The sequence below is a fragment of the Podarcis pityusensis genome (assembly GCF_964106645.2).
Source record: "Podarcis pityusensis genome assembly, chromosome: 3".
Classification (NCBI taxonomy): Eukaryota; Metazoa; Chordata; class Lepidosauria; order Squamata; family Lacertidae; genus Podarcis; species Podarcis pityusensis.
Window position 1 is genome coordinate 59,688,595 of NC_138026.1, and position 22,721 is coordinate 59,711,315.

At 41.4% G+C, this 22,721-nt stretch overlaps 1 protein-coding gene and 1 long non-coding RNA gene across 18 annotated transcripts in view; both read left to right on the forward strand.

Moving 5' to 3' along the window:
• The window catches only part of EYA4 (EYA transcriptional coactivator and phosphatase 4), a 114,581-nt gene extending 107,883 nt beyond the window's left edge, over positions 1 to 6,698 (forward strand). For 10 of the 17 annotated variants that reach the window (XM_080999650.1, XM_080999646.1, XM_080999647.1 and 7 more), the window contains 6 exons: positions 666 to 724; positions 819 to 979; positions 2,349 to 2,463; positions 3,478 to 3,599; positions 4,529 to 4,629; positions 5,572 to 6,549. In XM_080999650.1, the coding sequence (XP_080855776.1) occupies positions 666 to 724; positions 819 to 979; positions 2,349 to 2,463; positions 3,478 to 3,599; positions 4,529 to 4,629; positions 5,572 to 5,814 (801 nt within the window). In that variant the 3' untranslated portion in view covers positions 5,815 to 6,549. The other 7 variants (XM_080999638.1, XM_080999643.1, XM_080999652.1 and 4 more) reach the window with 2 other exon arrangements.
• An 11,475-nt stretch (positions 6,699 to 18,173) lies between these two features.
• LOC308473934 overlaps positions 18,174 to 22,721 on the forward strand; it is a 391,929-nt gene continuing 387,381 nt past the window's right edge. The window contains exon 1 of the long non-coding RNA XR_013984420.1: positions 18,174 to 18,225. This is a non-coding gene — a long non-coding RNA (uncharacterized lncRNA). The remainder of the gene's footprint in view (positions 18,226 to 22,721) is intronic.

The window sequence follows — 22,721 nt, forward strand, 5'->3', positions numbered from 1 at the left end:
TAAACAAGAATTTCAGACACAGTTGAGTATAACTAGGCCTAATCTGTTCTGAACTGGTCTACTTTTGAGATTGTGGAATTTTATTTATGGGAAACCTGGCTATTTCTCTCAACGGGTTAATATAAGTGACCTTCAGAATTAATAAACCTATGGAACATTTAAAAATGAAAAATGAGAAAAAACCCTGAAAATGTATCACCAGCCGCTTCTTACCCCCCCCCCCCAAAAGTCTCTGGTGCAATAAACCTGGTAGCCTCACCAGCCTTTTTTAAAAAAAAACAAGTTTTTTTCAGCTATCATTACAGTAAGCATGTTTTGAAGCAATTGCTGAAAGAACATTAAATCTTGATGTAGTGAGAAAGGTTGTAGCCTTTTCACGATATAGAAGGGTTGAAAGTGCTGTTGGCTACCAGAGCAGCCTAGAATTCCAAGTACAGCAATTAATTCAGAAACACCCCACTTTGGAAGGAATTGTTGGGGCAGATTCTGTGAAAAGAATAGTAGCCTTGCTTGTGAGACCTTAAATGTGCATATTCTGCCATCTTCTGGCAGTACAAGTACTACTCAGTATTAAGATCTTTTAATGTCTTAGAACTCTGCCACATTATTTAAATATTACAAACAAGGTATCAAATGTTATTTTTAAAGAAATACTTTTTCAACAGGAATGTGATCAAGTACATATAGATGATGTTTCGTCAGATGACAATGGACAAGACCTAAGGTAAGCAATGCCTTTTTTTAAAAAAAGAATTACATAAGCACATTTTTATAGGAAGTAAAAAGTATTCACTTTTGCATATTTTGGGTGTTTGCAGTACCTACAGTTTTGCAACTGATGGCTTCCATGCAGCTGCAAGTAGTGCAAACCTTTGTCTGCCAACAGGTGTAAGAGGAGGAGTTGACTGGATGAGGAAGCTGGCATTCCGTTACAGAAGAGTAAAAGAATTATATAATACTTACAAGAATAATGTAGGAGGTAAGAGTTTAATTATTTAGAAATATCCGTCACATCTATAAAATTCTTGTGAAAGAGAATTATAATCTCCCATTCATCTTACTGTTTGGGGGGGGGGGTTAGGAAAAAAATCTGAGCTATCTGCTGGTTTGTATTTATACAAGAAAATTGGACAAATAAGGAAAGAGAAGGAAGTTGGTCCAACTTCACTGGAAGTCTCCAAGCAGAGACTGGACAGCCAGCTCCAGTCCTGGTTTTCCTTTACTGAGAAGGCAGTTGCACTGAGATGACTTACAAGGCTCCCCCTCCAACTCTGTAATTCTGTATATCATTAAGGCATTTATTACTGCAGTTTGGAACTGAACTACACATTCTGAACTATCAACTCCTGTAGCGTTTCCTGCACCATACATTGCTTTCCCCCTGCTTTCTGTCTTAGCCTTTTTCTAATGTGCTTTTTTATCTTATTTGTACAGGGAGTGAGCTATTTACATGGGATGTTTGTTGGGGGAACATCCACATCTGTTAGGAACATAGGAAGCTGCCTTGTACTAAGTCAGACTGTTGGTCCACCTAGCTTAGCATTGCCTACACAGACGGGCAGCGGCTCTCCAGTATTTCAGGCAAGAGTCTCTCTCAGCCCTATCTGGAGATTCTGGGGATTGAATTTGGGACCTTTTGTATGTGAGGGAGATACTCTACCACTGAGCTACAGCCCTTTATTTCACACCTGCTGTCTAAAGTGGTATACACCACCTGAGGCTCTACTATGCAGCCCTATGTAGCCTCACTCCTGGATAATAGCAGGGAACTGCACCTGTGCTCAGGTGAATGCCAGATAGTGGGGACCTTCAGCTGGGTTGAGGGGCTAGCTGGAGTCGGTAGCTATCTGTTCTTTATTGTATATATGATGAGTGCCTCAGGGTATACATGGTTGTTAGAAAAACTGAGGAGTTCTCTGTGAAGAGGTTCAAGGTATGGTTACCAGGTGAAACTGGTGGGTTTCAGATTGTATAGATCTACTTGGAATAGTTAAGAGTTGGTAGTGGTGGAAAGGTGTGTGGGATTGAGTGGTCTTAAGTTAGTAGAGTGATTTTGTGTGTTTTTAAATGGATGTTGAGCTTTGATGTTGTGAGGGTGGAGTAGAACTTTACGTGGTGATTTTTGTCTGGTTTGGTAGTAGAGAAGTCCATAGAAAAGCCCTGATACCAGTGACCACAGTCAGAGAAAGATATGGCATAGGTGGGATATTTAATTTAATTAATTTATTTATTATGATTGTACAGTTATAGACCATCCTGTATCAGTTATAGTTATATGGAGGTAGGTCCATTCCAGAGTAAAATAAAATAACATTTTTAAAATGTGCACATTTTCTTTTGTATATCAGGACTTCTTGGCCCTGCAAAAAGAGATGCATGGCTGCAGTTAAGAGCAGAGATTGAAGCTCTCACTGACTCCTGGCTAACAAATGCACTTAAATCACTATCAATTATTAGCACAAGGTGAGTATGTGTTTAATTTTAAATGCCAGTTGCAAAATAGCTTTCTGAAGCAAGGCAAAAGTAATTTTTTAGGCAAACTGATATTTTAGTAGAACTGTTAGGAAGGCAGCCATCTCACTTAAAAATTGTCTACATTGGGTTGCTCCAGATTTTTATACAAGACTTCTCCCCCATCCGTATCCGAAGATGCCGAGGATTAACCCTTAGTCCTTTTCTGTGCAGCACATATGTTCTCCCACTGAAGGTCTAACTATATGCGACACTAATTGTATCACTTGCAGTTACATTAATTACTGTGACAGGGTTATTTTTATTGACACTGCTGCATGTGGAGTGCAGAGATTTAACCTTATCCCTCCCCACTTCATTCTCAATGAAAATATCAACATGAAGTTAGACTTAGCAGAGAAAACTCCTACAGATGCCAATATGCTATGCTGGGCCCATCAAAAGATTGCAGTAGTTTTACAAATGAGCCACAAAAATGACATCAGCATATGCTAATTCCCCCACCCCTCTGCTGATCTGCAAACTATTCTACAGAAGGGAATTAAGTGATAGTGAAGATATAGGACAAAGGGACTTCTAATTTCTCATCATAGTACAGTGGTACCTCGCAAGACGAAAAACGCGCGAGACGAAAGAGTTTTCCGTTTTTTGAGTCGTTCCGCAAGACGAATTTCCCTATGGGCTTGCTTTGCAAGACGAAACGTCTTGCGAGTTTGTTTCCTTTTTCTTAAAGCTGCTAAGCCGTTAATAGCCGCTAAGCCGCTAATAGCCGTGCTTCGCAAGACAAAAAAACCGCAAGACGAAGAGACTCGCGGAACGGATTAATTTTGTCTTGCGAGGCACCACTGTATTATCAGAGTTGTTTCAATATCTAAATAAGCTTTGGTTGCAAGGCTTTTGCTGATAACGGAAAGAAACAGTTTTGCAGTAATAAAGCATGTAACCAACTTGTTTTAGAGAAACTTTTTATCATTATATGGATTTATACTGTGTCTTTTCTCATAGGAGTAACTGTGTAAATGTTCTGGTAACAACAACTCAACTTATACCAGCCCTTGCAAAAGTCCTGCTGTATAGTTTAGGAGGTGCATTTCCTATTGAAAATATTTACAGTGCAACTAAAATAGGTAAGAAAATTAGTCTTCCCAGTCTTTACTTGTTTTGTGGATGGGTCTCAATTTTCCCCTACTACTGCCATTACTTTGTCACTTTTGGTTGAACTAAGCAATTTGTTCAGTTCTGATGAGCACCAACATTAGTTGGCATACTTGGTTAAGGTAATGCACAGAATTGCATATCAGTTTCATGAACATTGTGAAAATGATCCACTTATGCTTGAAAACATTGGAGTTGTGAGCTTTGAAGTTTAAAGCTCCTTGACAGGAGGAGGACAGCTAAATTTTGGGAGATCCCCATCGTCTTGGGATGGGTAGGCAATCTTCATTTTTGTGTCTGGAGATGGAAGGGCTTTGATCTTCAGTCCCCAGACAATTACTTGCATTTGTGTGGGTAGTCAGGCTCCAGCAGAGTCCATGCTTGAAAGCCATATCAGATTTCTTGGGAGTCCCATATCAAATGGTAGCAGCAGGTAGATATAAATAAACAAATAAAGTGAAAGCTACTATGAAACAAAGACTGAGAAAAGCCCCGCAGTTGAGGACCACTTGAGTATTGCTCCAACTGGCTTAGTAAAAGAAAGATGGATTCTGTACAGGTGCTTCCCCAGCACTGTACTGAACACCATAGCCTCACACAATCAACATCTCCTTCTACCATCCACAGCACTCCAACCAAAGTCATGGTGTTCTTTCCATAGGAAAGTGACCTTCATCTGTAATGTGTCTTGCAGTACCAAACTTTATCATTAGATAAAGCAAAGTAATTCCCCCCCCCACACACATCTTTAGCTTTATCTGAGAAACAGCCACAAGCCCAAATTGGTGTGAAAATGTGGGTTTTAGACACTCCTAGCCTTTTTACAGGACTCTCCTATCTTTTGTAGATCTTTGCAATGCCTGTTTTTGATAGCTCAAATAAGTAGTGCATTGTTTTTCAGGAAAAGAAAGCTGTTTTGAGCGTATAGTGTCCAGGTTTGGCACTAACATAACTTATGTTGTGATTGGAGATGGCCGAGATGAGGAGCATGCAGCTAACCAGGTAATATCTCTCAACTGTATCTCATTTATCTTCCAGGAAAAGAAAGTTGCTTTGAACGAATAATGCAAAGGTTTGGCAGAAAAGTAGTATATGTTGTAATTGGGGATGGTGTAGAAGAAGAACAGGCAGCAAAAAAGGTAACCTGTCTCATGAAATGTCGGTGTGATACGTAGATATTGATGCAAGCTTCTCTGTTTGCATTTCTGTTAGTGTGGCACATTGGCAAGTAATTGAAATTGTTAGATGCCAAAAGCCCGAAACATAAGACCTACAAATTAAACCATTTGGATTCGAGCATATTCTTTATGATGACTTGCATGATTTGGAGATAAATCAAAATGGATATTGATCATAGATCTTAAAAGAACTAAGTGGCTTCAGATATAATAAGCCTACATAAGATACACGTAATATATAATAAAATGGGTGCTTTTGAAATTTGATGAAGGCATGCAAAAGGTTATCTGGCAAATGTGGAAAACCAATAGAAGGAATGCCAAATTCAGCTGTCGCAAAGTAAAAAGTACATGAAAAGCATGAATAAAAGGTAAGCAGCTTCCTTCCATAGAGGGGCAGCTTCACCCATAGAAGTTTCTATAGAAGACAAAAGCGCCACCAAGAACTTACTCTGCTATATGCGGAGTAATTGCAATATGAACATACGACAACTCAGTAATAAGTGCACTTAAAAAAACCAAAAAACCTAGCTGGAGGTTTCAATATTCGTCACATTTCAGAATAATTGACAGCAATGTAGATAAGGCATAAACTTTATTAAATACATTTTGGGCTCTAACCAGAAATACCCCACGCTATCCTAGACTTGGGGAATCTAAGGAGACATATCATTCTGATATCAGATAGCATCTGTGGGTTTTGCTCTTTAGCTATAGTGGTTTTATTAACTTTTACATGCTGGTTCCAAATGGTTGCTTTATATAGATGCAGTACAGGTGCTGGGATTGTCTTGTAGTTTTTTTTCCAGAAAATCAGGTGATTGGTTGCTTTACTTTATGGTTGGCATGCTTTCCTCTAACTGTACCCATCGCTTGCATGAACAGTTGTGGAAGAATAAATGAATGCAAATTCTTCACAAATAGATCTGAACATAATGAAAGTAAGGTCCTTAAAGTCCAAATTATGTATCCACAATATTTTTGCAATATTTTATTTACTGAGATTTGATTTCACAACTCTTGCACTGGACCCATTAATCCTAGGACCGACCCTGTCATGCCTCAGCCCTCCAGCAGGAGGCTGAGAAGGATATCCAACCAATGCCTAAGCCAAATCCTACCTGCATATGGAATCAATAAAGTTGTGGCCAATTTCAAATCCCAGAACATTGTCTTGCCCAGTTTGTTCACCTTCTTGAGCTACTAGGCCTTGCTCCCTGGACAGGGGTCACTGCGAGTAGGTCCGCAATGATAATGTAAAACTAAATCATTCACTTGTGGGGCAAAACACATCTCCCATGTAATGTCCACAGCTGAAAAGCTGGATCACTAGCTTTTCCACAGGTAGCTTCTGAAGGTGTGCTCGCATACATAATAGCAAGCGCATAAGCTTTACATATGGAAAGTACAGCTTCCAGTTGTACATAAACTTTGTGCATCTCCTTGCAGGGGAGAAATACATAATTTTCCATTGGAAATTATCACCTGTTAACTATTCATAATTGATAAGCGTTATTTCTCTTTCACTCTCAATAGAAAGAAAATTGAGTTTACCTATGGTCCTTACTGTAAGTTCATATCTATTTGGGTCTGACTTTTTCTTCGCTGTCTTACTAAGAAAAATCAGGATAATTCTCTGGTGTTCATTTAAACTCTATGAAAGCAAATATAAATAATGGTGGTTTTGGGAGGTGATTTGTCAAATATATTGTTCATTTCTCCTCACCTTTCCCCCTCTTAACTAACACAGCACAACATGCCTTTCTGGAGAATATCTAGTCACTCGGACCTCCTGGCTCTACACCAAGCGCTGGAATTAGAGTATTTGTAACTGCTGTCACATAGTTGACAAATACTTTTTATATTTCAAAGTACACTGATATTTTTTATGTATGGTCTTAAGAAGGAAAAGCAATATTTGGAATGAAAATTCCATTGTGAAGAATTGAGATCACTGATTGGTGGAGTTACAAGTTTTAATTCTACACAAGGATGTTCTACATGGTCTTATACACACAACATTTTTGATGATTAAAGAACTATAAAAGAAGGTTGCTGGTACACACCAATGAGCCCTAGCCAGAGTGAACAGCTTTTGCAATGGACTCGGACTGGGAAAGCAATGACACGCGTTTTCTGATCGACAAGGGTGGTATTCAACAACATTCCTCACTATGGGATATATTCTCAGCACTGAGGTTTGAATCAAACTTTAGTCTACCTAACCCAAAAAATCTGAATTGGAATGTACTCAAACTGTGCATTGACAATCCTGTCTAGATCTGTAATATGTGTAAATTATTGATGAAAATAATTTACTGTGACTTTTATTAGCAGCTGACTTTGGAAATGGATGCAATTTCTTTTGTTTTGGAGGTGTGTGGGATGGGGGTATATAATAATAATTATTATTGTCTCTTTTATAAGTTTGGCAAACAGAATGTGCATAATGATGTGTTGTGCCTTAAAAGACAAGATCTTGTTTGTGTGTTACAATGTAACATTGGTTTAAAATAATGTAGATAAAAGAAATAAACCTTTGTGATAATTTTTGACATGACCAAATTTCAAATTCAAATAATCAAAAGACAAGGGTGTGTATTGAAAGCACTTAAAAGTTTGTTGCAGTAAGGGGTGAGGGAAGTATAATAACTGACAGCTGGTGCTTTTATTTAGTTTCTTAATAATTCCACAGATTGCAGGAGGCAAGTAACTTAAGAGAATGTCAAGAGGCTGAAGTGATATTGGGCACTGTGGGATTAATAATTAAAAATTAAAATGGCTGATTACTTGAGAACCATTTCTCCATTTTCATCTTTAAAGGAAAAAAACAAGTACTTGCACTGCAAGGAGCTTGATTTGATAAAGTACATATAAGGAGCAGCAAATTATTTCCCATTTACTAAGTCTCAAATTGTTAGCCAATAGGTTACATGAAAATATGGTTGATTCCTTCAAAAAATATACAATGTGCCCTCTCCTTCCTTGTGTGCTGTTCTGGGGGATTCTCCCAACCCACCCAAGCCAATTTGGGAAGTGTGTACAGGGGAAGAAGAGTGAGGAACTCTCTTTGAGCAAGTGGAAATCCTTGTGTGGGCTTCTGGTAGTGGGATCAGTTATCTGGCCCTTGGTAGCCACCATTTGTTGGAGTACAATTCAAATTGCCTTCTCACTGGCCATGCTGGCTGAGGCTAATAAGACTTATAGTGCAGCAACATTGGGGGGACGGGACACTATGTTCACTAGTCCAGCTGTAGGTTGTTCACAGAATGTTGTAGCCAACAGTCCAGGAATTTCCATCAGCATGTTGTTTATTAAAACATTTTCTAACTAATTTTAAGCTTGGAGAAAAAGATCAGCATAGCACTCAATGGAACTCTTTCCTTTCTCCCCTCTGTGGTCAGCCCTTTACCACACATATCACGCATGCTAGCAATTACTTTCAACAGTAGACCAGTGTGTGTGTCCTATATTCTTACCATCTCCATGGCTCCAGCTTGCAAGTTACTCTGTGCATGTGTAGCCACTGTGTGTGTGTGCATGCCGTTGCTCACAATGGCAGGACAGGATGTGCTTTCCATATACCTATCCAGCCATTATATGCTCTGCTTTCTAGCTCTCTGCCTACCAGTTACACCTTTTGTTGACATGTAGCTTGTGGAATGGATGCTTGGGAAGGAGAGAGGTAATACTGGGGCAGCTATAGATCAGCCCCTTATTAATGCCTGCTGCACTATTGTATGCATGCATGGCAAAGGGCCAGCTGGATACAGACAGTGCTCCATGGAACTGTTTTCAGATGCCCTCCTACAGACACAACTGCATTTGTGTAGGGTGAATTATGTACTTAATTTTCTGTTTTTTATATTGAAATTCTAATTATTGGAGTAAATTTATGTCATTTTATTTCTGACAACAGCACTGGTGTAGAATAATTCAATGTGATAATTCGGTTTCTGGTTTTCTTTCTAGTAATGTTCCAGGAAAGAGAATTATATATACTTGTCCTTACACTCTTGTTCTCTACTTTGCGGTCCCAGTGTTTTAATTAATCTCAAATAACAACAAGTTCTCCGGTATCAACTTTTGGTGCAAAAGATCCTTAAAATAGTGTATGATGAGCCATATGCCATCCCACTATGCAGTGGGTACATATATACTGTTATTTGGGAGGATGAAAAAACTTCAAGTTTTGTAGCTTCAGAGCTAAAAAGGCACATATGCAGTTTTGTCATAAAAATAATCAATTCAGATCATCGTGTGAAATGTAACCCATTCCTGTTTTCCCATTTGTAAGGTTCTTTAGTAAATGCACAACCTTTACAATAACTGATGTGCACAGAAATCAGTATTTTAGCTCCCTAGGGCACAGAAAAAGAGGGCAGAGGAACAGGCCTTAAGTTAAGTGAATCAGATTATAATGTGAATGTAAAACCTATACTAGCTGCAATTGACATATGCAGCACAATCCCACGCATGGTTATGCAGGAGTACATCCAACTGTGTTGAGTGTGGCTTATTTCCAGGAAAGTGTGCACAGAATTTCAGATTCAGATTCTCTGCTATGCTGTGTCCTGCATTAACAATATTCGTAACCAGCCGGAGAGAGGGTCAGTGTTGCGACTTCATAGGCTAACGTGTAAAAGTGTTTTTCACTGATGCAAAATAGCCAGGAAGGAGGGGATATATAGTCAAAAATATCTGGAGGGCTCCATATGGGCTGACCCTGCCCTAATCTGTGCTGGATTTTGCCCCTGTGGACATACCAAAAAGGAATACTTACATCATCATGTCAGATAATGAAGTTCCTTGCTCTGCATTGATGCATTCCGATGCATAAATCTGAGTGAGATATCTCTTTGGTGCAACTACTTACAGGCTATTACTAGCTTACAGGTTTTTTGTTTTTTGTTATGCCTTGTTTGTTTGTTGGCATATATCCTTTTTTAAAAAGGCAGCCGTGTTGGTCCATAAGGGAAAACTCCAAAATCTGCAGTTTGAATGTGTTTTTTTAGGACCAACCAAAATGTCACTAAACAGGAGAATTTTGAGTTCCCCCGAACTTGTCATCAAGCTAGACTCATGTTATAAATGTAGATTTCTTGCAGAGTTTTTTTCTTCAGCCATTTTTTAAAGAGATATATTCCAATGACAGACAGAGAATGAAAACCAGCTTACGTTGACAAAACTATAGAATACCATTAATGCATATTTTATTCATTCAGAAATAGTGTGTAGTTGATAGTATGATGCGGTCACAACAGATACACAGTTCTGATGTGGTCTGTATTCATTGAGCCAGCCCCCCCCCCCCCCATTTCCATTAATATTCAGATTCACAAAAACTCATATAAATGATGTTGATACTGGAGGGAGAGGGGGCTAGGTTTGCAATTGCAGGCCCTTCTACACCAGCCTCTGTGTCTGGAGAGAAGTGATGTCTGTAGGACTCCACTGCAGTGGCAGCCCAAGTTTTGGGTAACCGGCCTCCAGTGTTGTCCCAAAATGGTCATTTTGTGGTGGGGCACACAGAAATTCAAAGTTCTTCAGATTCCCTGAGGGGTCTGATCCTAAGTTATACCAGCCTTGAAACTGTCACAATAAAAACTGGTGAAAAACACCCTCTTCCTATTCTCTGACCTAGCTGGCAGTAGTCAACAGGAGAAAATCTTAATAGCAAGTATTTTAAAAGAGAGAAAGAACAAACAAACACTCTTCAAAATGCAAAAGGGGGAGAAAGCAGAGGGCTTCAGCACTGACTCTTCCTCAGCCCTGGCAGAATACCAAGGAATCAAAATTGCCAAAATTCTGGATACAGAAACAAACTGTGTCAAATACTGAGCTGCTGTGTGATAAAACTCTGCATGAAAAAAATGGAATGTTGCCACTGAATTTTGCCTTAGACGAAATTTGAAGCAATTTTGAATGTCCTCATTTAGGTAAAACATCTGTAGGAATTTCGATAAAAGAGGAAGGAACTGCAGTAAGATCAGTGAACTTTCTCAGAGGAGAATGGAGGGAGCTTCACACATCTCTAGGGAAGCTAGAATTTAAGGCATGCCAGAATATTCCAACCAAAGCATGGTTTTGTGCAAATTGAAATTTGGTCATTTGGATCGTGAGTTGTATTTTATATCATTATATATATGCAATCAAAAAACTTGTCCTCTTAACTCTTACCCTACCACAGAGAACACAAATATCCCATGTTTTAAAAGGTTGTGCAATTAAAATAGTGAACAGTGTGCCTTTGCAGTTGCTGTACCAATATAAATGGAAACAGCACATAAATATTAAGCACTTTGAATATTGTGCTTAAGATACAGAAATAGAGCACAATTTGAATGCATGTAAATACAAAGAAATAAGGGAAAGGTGGACTCAATTCAGTAAACCACTAAACTGAAAAGTTAAAAAAAAGCAATATATGCAGATTGTGCACAAAAATATAGAGCACAATTTATCCCCACAGTGCTCAATAGAGCCTCCCTCCCTCCCACAGGCCCTTGGCTAAAAAATACACATAGTGTAGTATATCAGTCATTACCTGTTTTGGGAGGCCCATATGTAGCCCATAACTGATAAGAACCACACACACAAGCTACCCATGCTCTGCTGTTGTGTTGGAAGAATTGTTTTTACTGTACTGCTGGATTTAATTGGGTTTCTTTAAATCTCAAGTTGGAGCAACAACTTGAGCATGCTGTAAAGAAGTAAGCAGTATGTCTGCAGTATGTCTGTGTGTTTAAACTCCAAACTTTGAACTAAATGCTCCTGAAATAATAGATCAGAACTTAATCTAAATCTTTCCACATGTTGAGGGCCTATAAGCTATGCCCACTGCAGTTTTAGATGTGATTTTCATTTCAGATTTATTGGGGTAGGGTGGGGTGTTTTGGAGCCATGTCTAGATGCTTGAATAAATGTGATATTTAGTGTCTTTAGAAGGGAACTTAACTGACATGAGCCAATATTGCATTTGAACTCCCAGCAATTGCAGCCTTGTGGAACTGTTGAAGCCAAGGGTCTATGTAATGTAAGTTGTGATTTATTTGGGGATAACATTATTTAAGAAAATGTAAATTAATATTGAAAGCTTGTAAAAAATGTGTATATCTTTACTATTTCTCAATAAATACATGTGGAAATGTTGTCATTTTCTGCACCATCCCCATGCTACACTATCTTTCATTTTCTGATCGAAATTGTGCTTTTCCTACAATTGTTATTTGCCCAGATCCACAGGAGAACAGATTTTTATTTTGGGGGGGGGGGTTAAAGATTAAAATCCCAGAAAGGTGAAATCAGGAGTACTGAATCCAGCTCCTGCTCACACTCCCAAATAACTGGTTGCAGGAACTTTAATCTTTTTGGAAAGGCTTGCATTCATGGCTAGTCTCAGGTGTGGGATCATTAAATTTTATATCCTGCTTTTCCTCCAAGGTGTTCATGGTAGCACATATATAGCCTCCTCTACCATCACCATTTTATCCTCACAACTGAAGAGTGACTGGTCACCCAGTGAACTTCATGGCTGAGTGAAAATTTGAACCTGGGTCTCCCCAGACTTAGTCCAATACTTCTTCCACTGTACCATGCTGAGGTAGAAAGGAGTGCTTGCTTTTTGAGCATGGTACCACCTGAGAGTGGTACCATTGCTACCTCTGTCCTGGGGGTGCAGGCACTTTTAATCTTAGTCCTCAGCAGGAAAAAATGTGCCAACTGAGACCTTGATCACCTGCTTTCCCCTTTCCTTGCCCAAATACCAGTTTCTGGGCTTTGGAGAAGGGAGGTGTGGTGGAGGTAGGTGCTTTTTGAAGTGCCTCCAAGCCATGTGGCTGTTTGTTTGAAATGCTCACAAAAGTTGAAAAGCTTTGGGGATCAGTAGTAGAATGCTCATATACTGACTTCAAATATATTTTCTTGCAGTTTTCAAAAAACTAAACCTGAAATAATGCAGCTAAGCATTGTGTGTAGTTTGAGCCTAAGTAATTAGGAAGAACCCACACACAAAGCTTTTCGCTATATCAGTGCTGCTTTAAGCATTTGCTTACGTCCACTAATCATCAGCTTTGGTAATTGTGTGTATTTTTTGAAAATGACCCCTTGGGCTATAATGTAACGCATGCAGTTTTGCAACGAGGCCTTTAGCCTTTTATATTTAAAATTGGTTTTTGCAAACATTCAAACTCATCTCCCTGCCCTCAGTTACACTCGTCTGCAAACTGCCTGACTCACTGTGGTTTTGTGGTCATCGGGTACAATCCTGAGCCAAGCAGTTGTATACCTGTGAAAAGACTGACCTTTCAACTTTTAATGTTACGTTTGATCCAATAATGAACCAACAAATCATTAGCTTGACATTAATAAACCGTTTGCTTAGATAGCTATATCTTCTTAAGTAGAACAGCTATTTTATGGGTGAAATTGCTTGTTTAAAAACTTTTGGTGCACAGATAAATTGCCATGGCATGACCAGAAAATACCTCGTTTTAGCAGATGGTAAAAGTGTACATAATTAACGTATTGAGTATTCCCACCCACCCCCCAAAAGCTGGTAAATGTAACTTATTAGAATTTCCTCTTGAAAGCTGGATTTATTAGCTTCAAAATACTGAGACTTTGCCAAATACATCTCTGGGAGATTGCATCCTGTGTTGCCATCTGTATTACACTAGATTCCAACAAGACAAAATGAAAACTCTTGGGTGGCTCTTGTCCTGTCACATTCTATTCAAACTTAAGGATAAGGACACCTCACTCTTTTAGTCCCCCTTTTCACCTCTTCATTCTTCTTTGCTTTGCTTTCTGGGTTGTTTCCCCTCCCCCCCCCCCTTTTCCATTTTAAAATAAAGTGTGATGGGTGTACCATTTATTTCCCCAAAATGAGTTTAAATTCATCATATTGGTAGTACCTAATAAAGTTGCATGTTTAACAATGTTAAAGGAAATCAGGCATTTTAATGTTTAATTTGGGGGAGGGACCATATTTATGTAGTGTTACAATAATACTGTTTACTTGGCTTCTTGCAGTCTATTCATCATTTGCAATACCTCTTCACAATATGCTTTTCAAAACTAAGCACTGGAATGCTGAGCAATAATTCAGAATAACCCATAAATAAGGCAGCCCAATTGACCCTTGGGTGTTGGCAGATATAGAAAGAGGGGCGCATGGTCTAATATTAATAAAGGTTTGTTGGTTCAGCCCTGCTTCTTTTCTATCCGTTTCAGTCAACCAAGTGCTTCTTCACAATGCTTTTATTATTAAAACAGTAACACCACAGTAATTTCTATGAGAGTCTCACCCTGAGGCAGGTTCTTGGTATGTCCATATTTTTGAGTCTTAAGTAGACACAAACATTTTTTTAACCATTTTCCTGAGAGAGAATTTGCATGAGAGGTGCCGCTACTGAAAAATAAAAATGTGAGAAAGCTATACTTGCACTGTGTTACTTGTTTTACAGTGAAATTTACACAAATCCTCTTGAGCCCAAATCTCGCGTTAGCTGGATAAGAGTGCATAACCAGATTATTTTCAATTTTAAGGTATTTGTGGGGAGGGGCTGTACATCATGCAAGTTCCACAGGGCACCATGCAATATACCCATATCCACATCCAACACCCTCCCCCCCCCCCCAAACCTGCATAAGTTCCTAGTGGAGAGGGCATTTCATATTTTAGGTCATTACTGATCACAACAGGAGTAGCAATAAAAAGAAAAGAATGGTTAAGCGCAATGCCTTATTAAACACGTCTCCAGAAATTACATTGGTTGCCATTTGAACTTCAGCAATGAGGCGGACAATCAAGAATTTTGGCAAATAATATACATATTTGTTTAACATGCAGAAGACAACATGTACTGAATAAACCAGAAAGGGAAGATGAGGGGAGGGTGGGCATTGTAAAATGCAAAATTTTGCATATATGCAATTACAACTTGTTGAGACAAAGAAATTCAATAAAAATGTATTGTTATTTTTTAAAAGAATTTTGGCAAATAATTTCACAGCTGATGTGCCACCACCAAGAAAGCCCTGCTCTGCATAACCACTAACTGCCCTCCAATTTAAACTGTGCAGAATGCTTTACAGTAACTAATAAGAGCACATGCACATAAGCAATGGAAGGTAGTGCTAAAAAATAATAGCAGGAGAGAAATAACACCAGAGATTATAAGCCTTTTATATAAGCATAGATGCCAGATGACCCTTTTGAGGGAGATAATTTTACAAGTGAACTCCACAACTCAAAATGCAATGCTTTCCCCAAATAGCATATTCATTCAAATGTTACTTGAAGACAGAATTGCACACTGTTGTTGTTGAAAATGCATAACTTGTGTCATAACTTCCATGATTATGTGGGAAAGCCCCTAGTTTCCTGCCTCTGTGTCCTTTCTTACATAGTAGAAGGAGTGAATGTATTTGAAAGAGTTGGTCTATTTTTGTTGCTCTAACAACAGAACACTGGCTTAAATCTAATTTTAGGTATAAAGTCACAGAGAGGCACTGTCCTGCGTTCAGTGGCTATAAGCCCAGCAGGCTTATATGAGAGGGGCTTCCTCACAGTAGGACACTTAGCAGGATCGAAGGACAAAGGGGATTCCTGCTCCCTAGAGCGCAACTACTTGCTTGGAAAAGTTCTAACCTCATACCTGCTAAATAGGAGAATTGAGATGAGCAATTCTACCCCTGGACCATGACTTGGGGGAAAAGCCATTCCTGATGGTTACAGCTTCCTCTGAGGTTTTGTGTGGTTCTAAGAGATCCAGCTTGGGATCCCAGCTGGAAAGGCTAATCACAAATCTAGAAAGAAAACCCCCTGTGGGGTCTCTTCCCCCCAGGATAGGTCCATCAATGACTGTTGACCATAATGGTCAAATAAACCCCTTCTGTGTTCATAGGCAGTATTCTGAGTTCCGGATGCTGAAAGCAAGCAACAGGTTAGGGCTACTACCACTCCCGTTCTGTTTGTGATATCCCCAAATGTGTCTTCCTGATGGCTGCTGAAAGCAAGACTGCTGCACTAGATTGACCTTTAACCTGAGCCAACAATACCATGCTTCTACTCTCACATCACTGAACTTGCCACCCAAATACTTGCGGCTAACATCGCCTACCTGTGTGCTCCAGCAGTGTTGATTCTAAGAAGAGTGGGGAGTAGATGTGATGAGTGGACTGACTAGGCTGAGCTAAAGATGTGCCCACCAGAAAGCTTACTAAGATGGGGTAAGAACATCACACAGTATTTCCTCTCAAGGCATGTTCAGATGGTACTAATTTCAGGAAGTTAAAGCACTGGTGGTAAGCAGGCAGTGCCGTAAAGGTAAAGGGACCCCTGACCATTAGGTCCAGTCGTGGCCGACTCTGAGGTTGCGACTAAGCCACTTCTGGCAAACCAGAGCAGTGCACGGAAATGCCGTTTGCCTTCCCGCTGGAGCGGTACCTATTTATCTACTTGCACTTTGATGTGCTTTCGAACTGCTAGGTGGGCAGGAGCAGGGACTGAGCAACAGGAGCTCACCCTGTCGCAGGGATTTGAACTGCTGACCTGATCAGCAAGTCCTAGGCTCTGTGGTTTAACCCACAGTGCAGAAAGCCACCCCCTCCAAAAAAGAAAAGAAAAACAGCCTTGCTTGTACACACACGAGCTAGCAATTCATAGCAGATTGCAATTCACAACTCTGCTGCTTTTATTGACAGCTATCTGGAACTCAAGGCCTGGGCAGACAGAATGCTTTATTAGCAAGCAGCAGTGAGTCAGGATCAGTTAAAGCAGCCTTGTGCAGGTACACTGTTACTGAAAAAAATAACAGCACCCAGCATGGGTGTGGGCCACAATTCAAGAGCTATGTGCCCTGTTTACTGCTCTATTTTACCTCTGCTGCCACCAAGCGGTGCTCACTGGGGAGGGGGAATTTTTCACCTGCTTGCTGCTTCCTCGGCAGCAGCTACTTACAACTGGAGGCCCCACTGAATACACCAGCAGTGGCAGACGGTCATGTCTCAGTCAAGGCACCCACCAAATGAATGCTGGGTGCTCTTGAGCATCATAATGGTATGCTCACACACAGCATACGTCAGTGTATGGTAAATGTTTGGCAGTGTGCACCATGGGCATCTAACCAACACTGGTACATACAAAAAAAGCAATACTGCTGTCCTCGCAGTGCCTCCCCAAAGTCAGGTAAGGGAAGCAGGGCTTTGGGAAGGAGGCAATAGACTCTGGCAGGGTCCTAGAGCCCTCCAATCTTCCTCAAGCTGGGAAAGTGTTAACTAGGCTTTAGGAAGGAGGACTTTAGGACCTTGTCAGAGTCTCAGGCCTGCTTCCCCAAACCCTTGCTTACCTGGGCTTTGAGATGGCTCAGCACCCATTGCGTGTGTACCACTCCCACAGCCCTGAATCCACCCGAGGCTAGATCTAATGGGCTTACATTACAGGAGAGTGGATTTCAGTTGAACTGTTTGGAGAAAAATCTTGATGATAAGAGCAGTTTGGCAATTGCACCAATGAGCAGGGAGTTGAAATACGTAGATGTTCTATAAGCACCCCTTCAGCTCTATGGCCTAACAGAATGTTCCTGAACCAGGACTATTCTTAAAGGCAGGCATAGTAAATATTTCCCAATCACTCTGCTTAGCTATCATGACATTCTAGTTGTTTATTTTCCAAGTATTGCTTTTTTTATTTTTAACCCAGGAGGTTAGCTCGCATCATGACACTCAGGCTGATATTATAAATAAAACAAAGGGTTGTTTCCTCACCCACTGGGAATGCTCAGAACTGAGTGTCAGAAACAAAATGGATGTGTTGACATTTGCCCTGTCAGTAAAAGCCAACTGACTTAGTGGCAGAATATGCCATCTCTGGAATCCAGGGCTGGCAGGCTGGCTTTATCCTTTGCTACTTTGCAATCTAAATTGCCTGTGCTGAAAATTTTCAGTCTTTTTCAACATTTGGAAAACAGCTTAGTTTGAGTAAAAAGTTGTTGGTTTCAAATAACACAGACTCGTGGATTAGAAAAATAAGGTGTGGAAGCATGGCCATAAACCAGGATTTTTGTTGGGGTGGCAGGCCTTTTGTTGGGGGAGGGAACCTCAGTTTACTATGTATTTTTATTTATTTCCATAGATTTGCGGGGGGGGGGCAGCTTCCCCTCTCTGTGTCTCCCCCCCCCCCCCGCTACTTCCATGTGTGGAAGCGAGCTTTTATTTAAGCAATAATTGAAAAAGTGGAAGTTTACCTAGGACTGGTTTGGGCCTGTTGACAGACTGCACGGTGTGACCTGAGGGAACACAAGCCACCACTATGATACTACTTTGGATCCCTTCCAGTCGGGATTCAGGCCTCATCATGGGACTGAAACTGCCTTGGTCACACTGGTTGATGATCTCTGGTAGGCTAGGGACAAAGGTGAGAGCTGTTTCCTAGTTCTGCTGGATCTCTCAGCGGCCTTTGATACAATCGACCATAACATCCTTCTGAACCGTTTTGAGGGGCTGGGAGCTGGGGGCACTGTCATACAGTGGTTCCGCTCCTTCCTCCTGGGCCATGTTCAGAAAGTGGTGGTGGGGGATGAGTGTTCAGACCCCTGGGCTCTCACTTGTGGGGTGCCTCAGGGTTCTGTCCTCTCCCTCATGCTTTTCAACATTTACATGCAGCCGCTGGGAGAGATCATCAGGAGGTTTGGGCTGGGTGTTCATCAGTATGCGGATGATACCCAGCTCTACCTCTCTTTTAAATCAGAACCAGTGAAGGCGGTAAAGGTCCTGTGTGAGTGTCTGGAGGCGGTTGGAGGATGGATGGCGGCTAACAGATTGAGGTTGAATCCTGACAAGACAGAAGTACTGTTTTTGGGGGACAGGAGGCGGGCAGGTGTGGAGGATTCCCTGGTCCTGAATGGGGTAACTGTGCCCCTGAAGGACCAGGTGCGCAGCCTGGGAGTCATTTTGGACTCACAGCTGTCCATGGAGGCACAGGTCAAATCTGTGTCCAGGGCAGCTGTTTACCAGCTCCATCTGGTACGTAGGCTGAGACCCTACCTGCCTGCGGACTGCCTCGCCAGAGTGGTGCATGCTCTGGTTATCTCCCGCTTGGACTAATGCAATGCACTCTACGTGGGGCTACCTTTGAAGGTGACTCGGAAACTACAACTAATCCAGAACGCGGCAGCTAGACTGGTGACTGGGAGCGGCCGCCGAGACCACATAACACCGGTCTTGAAAGACCTACATTGGCTCCCAGTATGTTTCCGAGCACAATTCAAAGTGTTGGTGCTGACCTTTAAAGCCCCAAACGGCCTCGGTCCAGTATACCTGAAGAAGCGTCTCCACCCCCATTGTTCTGCCCAGACGCTGAGGTCCAGAGCCGAGCGCCTTCTGGCGGTTCCCTCATTGCGAGAAGCAAAGCTACAGGGAACCAGGCAGAGGGCCTTCTCGGTAGTGGCGCCCACCCTGTGGAACGCCCTTCCAGCAGATGTCAAAGCGATAAACAACTACCTGACATTCAGAAGACATCTTAAGGCAACCCTGTTCAGGGAAGTTTTTAACGTGTGATATTTTACTGTATTTTTGGTTTCTATGGAAGCCGCCCAGAGTGGCTGGGGAGGCCCAGCCAGATGGGCGGGGTATAAATAATAAATTATTATTATTATTATTATTATTATTACTACTACTACTACTACTACTTTCTGTTTTTATTAATTTGTCAGTACAGTGGAACCTCTGCTTACAACCATAATCCATTTCGGATGTCCAGTCATAACTAGAAACGTACATAAGTAGAGGCACACTTTTCCATAGAAAGTAATGGAAAAGTGAATTGATCTGTTCTAGACTATGAAAAACACCCCCTAAAACAGCAATTTAACACAGATTTTACTGTCTAACGAGACCATAGATCCATAAAATGAAGGCAATAATCAATGTACTGTACTGTAAAATAAATAAGACAGTATTGTAGATGGAAAAAATGTTAATGTTACGTGCGCTGCTACAGTAGTCATTGTTTGGATGGGGGGGGGGGGTTTCCATTTATGCAGTCACACAATCAACCAGTAGCTGAACTGGGTGCCACACAGTCACAAAAACAAGTGCTCCACAGCCAGCGGGGTGAGCTCCGGCAAACCGGAGACCTCTCCCTGGTGGCGGAGGCCCCAACGTTGCCCTGCAGCCAGCCGGGCGAGCTCCAGGCTGCTGGCAAGGCCTCTGTTCGTATCTAGAGGAAAGTTCATAAGCCGAAGCACCTATTGAAGGTCGTAACTGGAATCATACATAAGTAGAGCCGTACATAAGTCGAGGTTCCACTGTAATAGTATTTATCCCTCAGCTTTCCAGAGGAATATTACCAAAGGCTGAAAAAATAGCATGCATCAAACTACAAATGAAAACTCATTGAAAAATCATATAGTGAAGAGCAGCACTAAAAACGAAGACAATGCTAATCATAGTTGCATGCATTCAAAGAAACATCCAAATAAAATCAGCCCGCTAATAGGCTAAAATGCACCTTAAAGAGAAATGCACTCAAAGGAGACATTCAGGTTTTGAATTGCTATTGTAAAAATTAATCTTCTACATCAGACATGTTCAATGCGTCCACCGCAATCGACGAGTAGATCATGCGATGAATTCTGGTTGATCACCACCCACCCTCCGCTGGAGGCATTGGGAGGGACTGTTTTGACGTTGCACATGCGCCCACCCCTGCCCTATTGGCATGTGCCCATCCACCCTGCACCCATCCCTGCCCCCTTGGGGGAAGCAGCCAGCGCCCGCCCACCCTGCACCCATCCCTGGGTGGTAGATCACTGCATTGGATCATGATCATTGGATCATGATCACAGTCAACTTCAAGTTGGACATGCCTGTTCTACATCATGAGGTAACTCACGCATAACCTAACTCAGGTTTTCATGTAGAGAGAGGCTGGGCTGTTTTTATAAGCCAGGAAGGGCAAAGAGACACAAGGAAAGCCAAGGACTTGGCCTAAACTGGAATTAGTTGGGAGTGTTCAGTTTTGCTGCTCTGCCTCTGATCCAAATCAATTCAGTTCCAGCAAACAAGAAAAAAACAGCTGCCACCTTTTTTTACAGCTAAGCTCCCGTGGCCTTGACAGCTGCAGAACAGGCAGGAAGAGGAGAGGTGCAGCTTTTCCCATCACATTTCTGTGCTGAGAAACACTTCACCTTTGGGGAGTCTGCTGTGGAGAGTCTGCGAAAGGGACAAACCTAGTTTGCCCAGAGAAAGCGTGATGGATCCACCCTGCTCCCTCACAAACTGGTTGGGTGGCAGGTCATGAAGGGGAGAATCTGGCAGAAATCTCCAGAAGCCACATCACTGTTGATAACTGGTGTCACAAGGAAAAGGGAAGCTATGCAGGTGGGATGGTAAAAACGATCCTAATGATTTATATAGCACAGTTTGACCATTCAAAGAACTCCAAATACCTTCTTTCAGGGCCATGCTGCCCCGAGACCTGCGGGTATAGGGCGGAATATAAATAAATAAAATTACGTGGATGCATATCACTTTTATTGGTCTGAACGTTATTTTGGGGAGGGTTGATAACAGGACACTGCCTAGGGGAGGGGCACCCCCTCCAGCAGCAAGCTTCTCATTGAGCCTGGAAAAGAGGAGACAGAGCCATCTTCAAATATCTTAAGGGCTGTCCCATGGAAGATGGAGGAAGCTTGTTTTCTCTTGCTCTGGAGGATAGGACCCGAACCAATGGCTTCAAATTACAAAAATGGAGATTCTGACTATAAACAGCAGGATGAACTTTCTGATGGAGCAGTTAAACAGTGGAACAGACTCCTTCAGAAGGTAGTGGATTCTCCTTCACCGGAGGTTTTTTAAGAAGAGATACACTGCCTAGCCATCTGCAATGGATTTTGTTGAGATTTTTGCATTGCAGGGGGTAAGACTAGATGACCATCGGGTTCCCTTCCAATTCTGTGGTTCTATGAGTGGTGTGTGATTTGTAGGAGCAACAGCTAAAGCAGGTAATGGTTTGTGTCTCTTCCTCTACCCCAAGCTCAGAATACTTCAGTATTTTCTGGTCTGTCAGGTTTCAGTCAGGCACACATTTCCATGTATGGCTGAGAAGAGATTTGAGTTCATTTCTGAAGCAGGGATATGAAGCATATTTTTAATCTTCCTATCATTTTTTAGTTTAACATTTTACCAAAAAAGCAGTACTATTACTATTACAATTGTTATTATTATGTTTGACCAGGCCATAGGCCACACAGTCAAAACAAAAGAAAATATAAAAAGTTAGGATGTAATGAATTCACCCAAAGTTTCAGTCATCCTATTGCTGCTAAGGGGTTGAAATGAGGAAGAGATGTGAAGGTGTGTTTTCATTTGAGCAATGATAAGGAGTGATAACCTCTATTGTGGAGGAGATGAGACAGATGAATCATATTACCAAAACATAGTTTAAAGGAACTGCTTTTATTTGATAAAGCTGAGCCTGGAGTCTTCTCATGGACTGCCTCAGAGCCTAATGCACGGATCATGGCCAATGTTAATCCTACTCAGAGTAAGCCCATTGACTAACTTGGCCTATCGATTTAAATGGGTCTTCCCCGAGTAGAGGTTTGTTGGCTACAGACCAGAATATCTGAGGTGACTTAAGTTGAAGCTCAGCACAGTGTATGTGGTCTTGCAATCGGCTGAGAAAACATGGGGAAATTTGTACAACAAATGTGCTAAACTTTGGCAAGGAGACATTGGCTCTGGTAATGATCAGCAACATGGAGTAATTTGAAGTGTTTCAGAATGTCTCAGCCAGCCCAACACATTTGCCAGGAGCCATGATTCATCCACGAATTGGACCGGACATAATGCTTCCTTTATAAAGGAGGAGGAAAACATTCTCAAGCAAGATTGTGGCAATCTTACCAC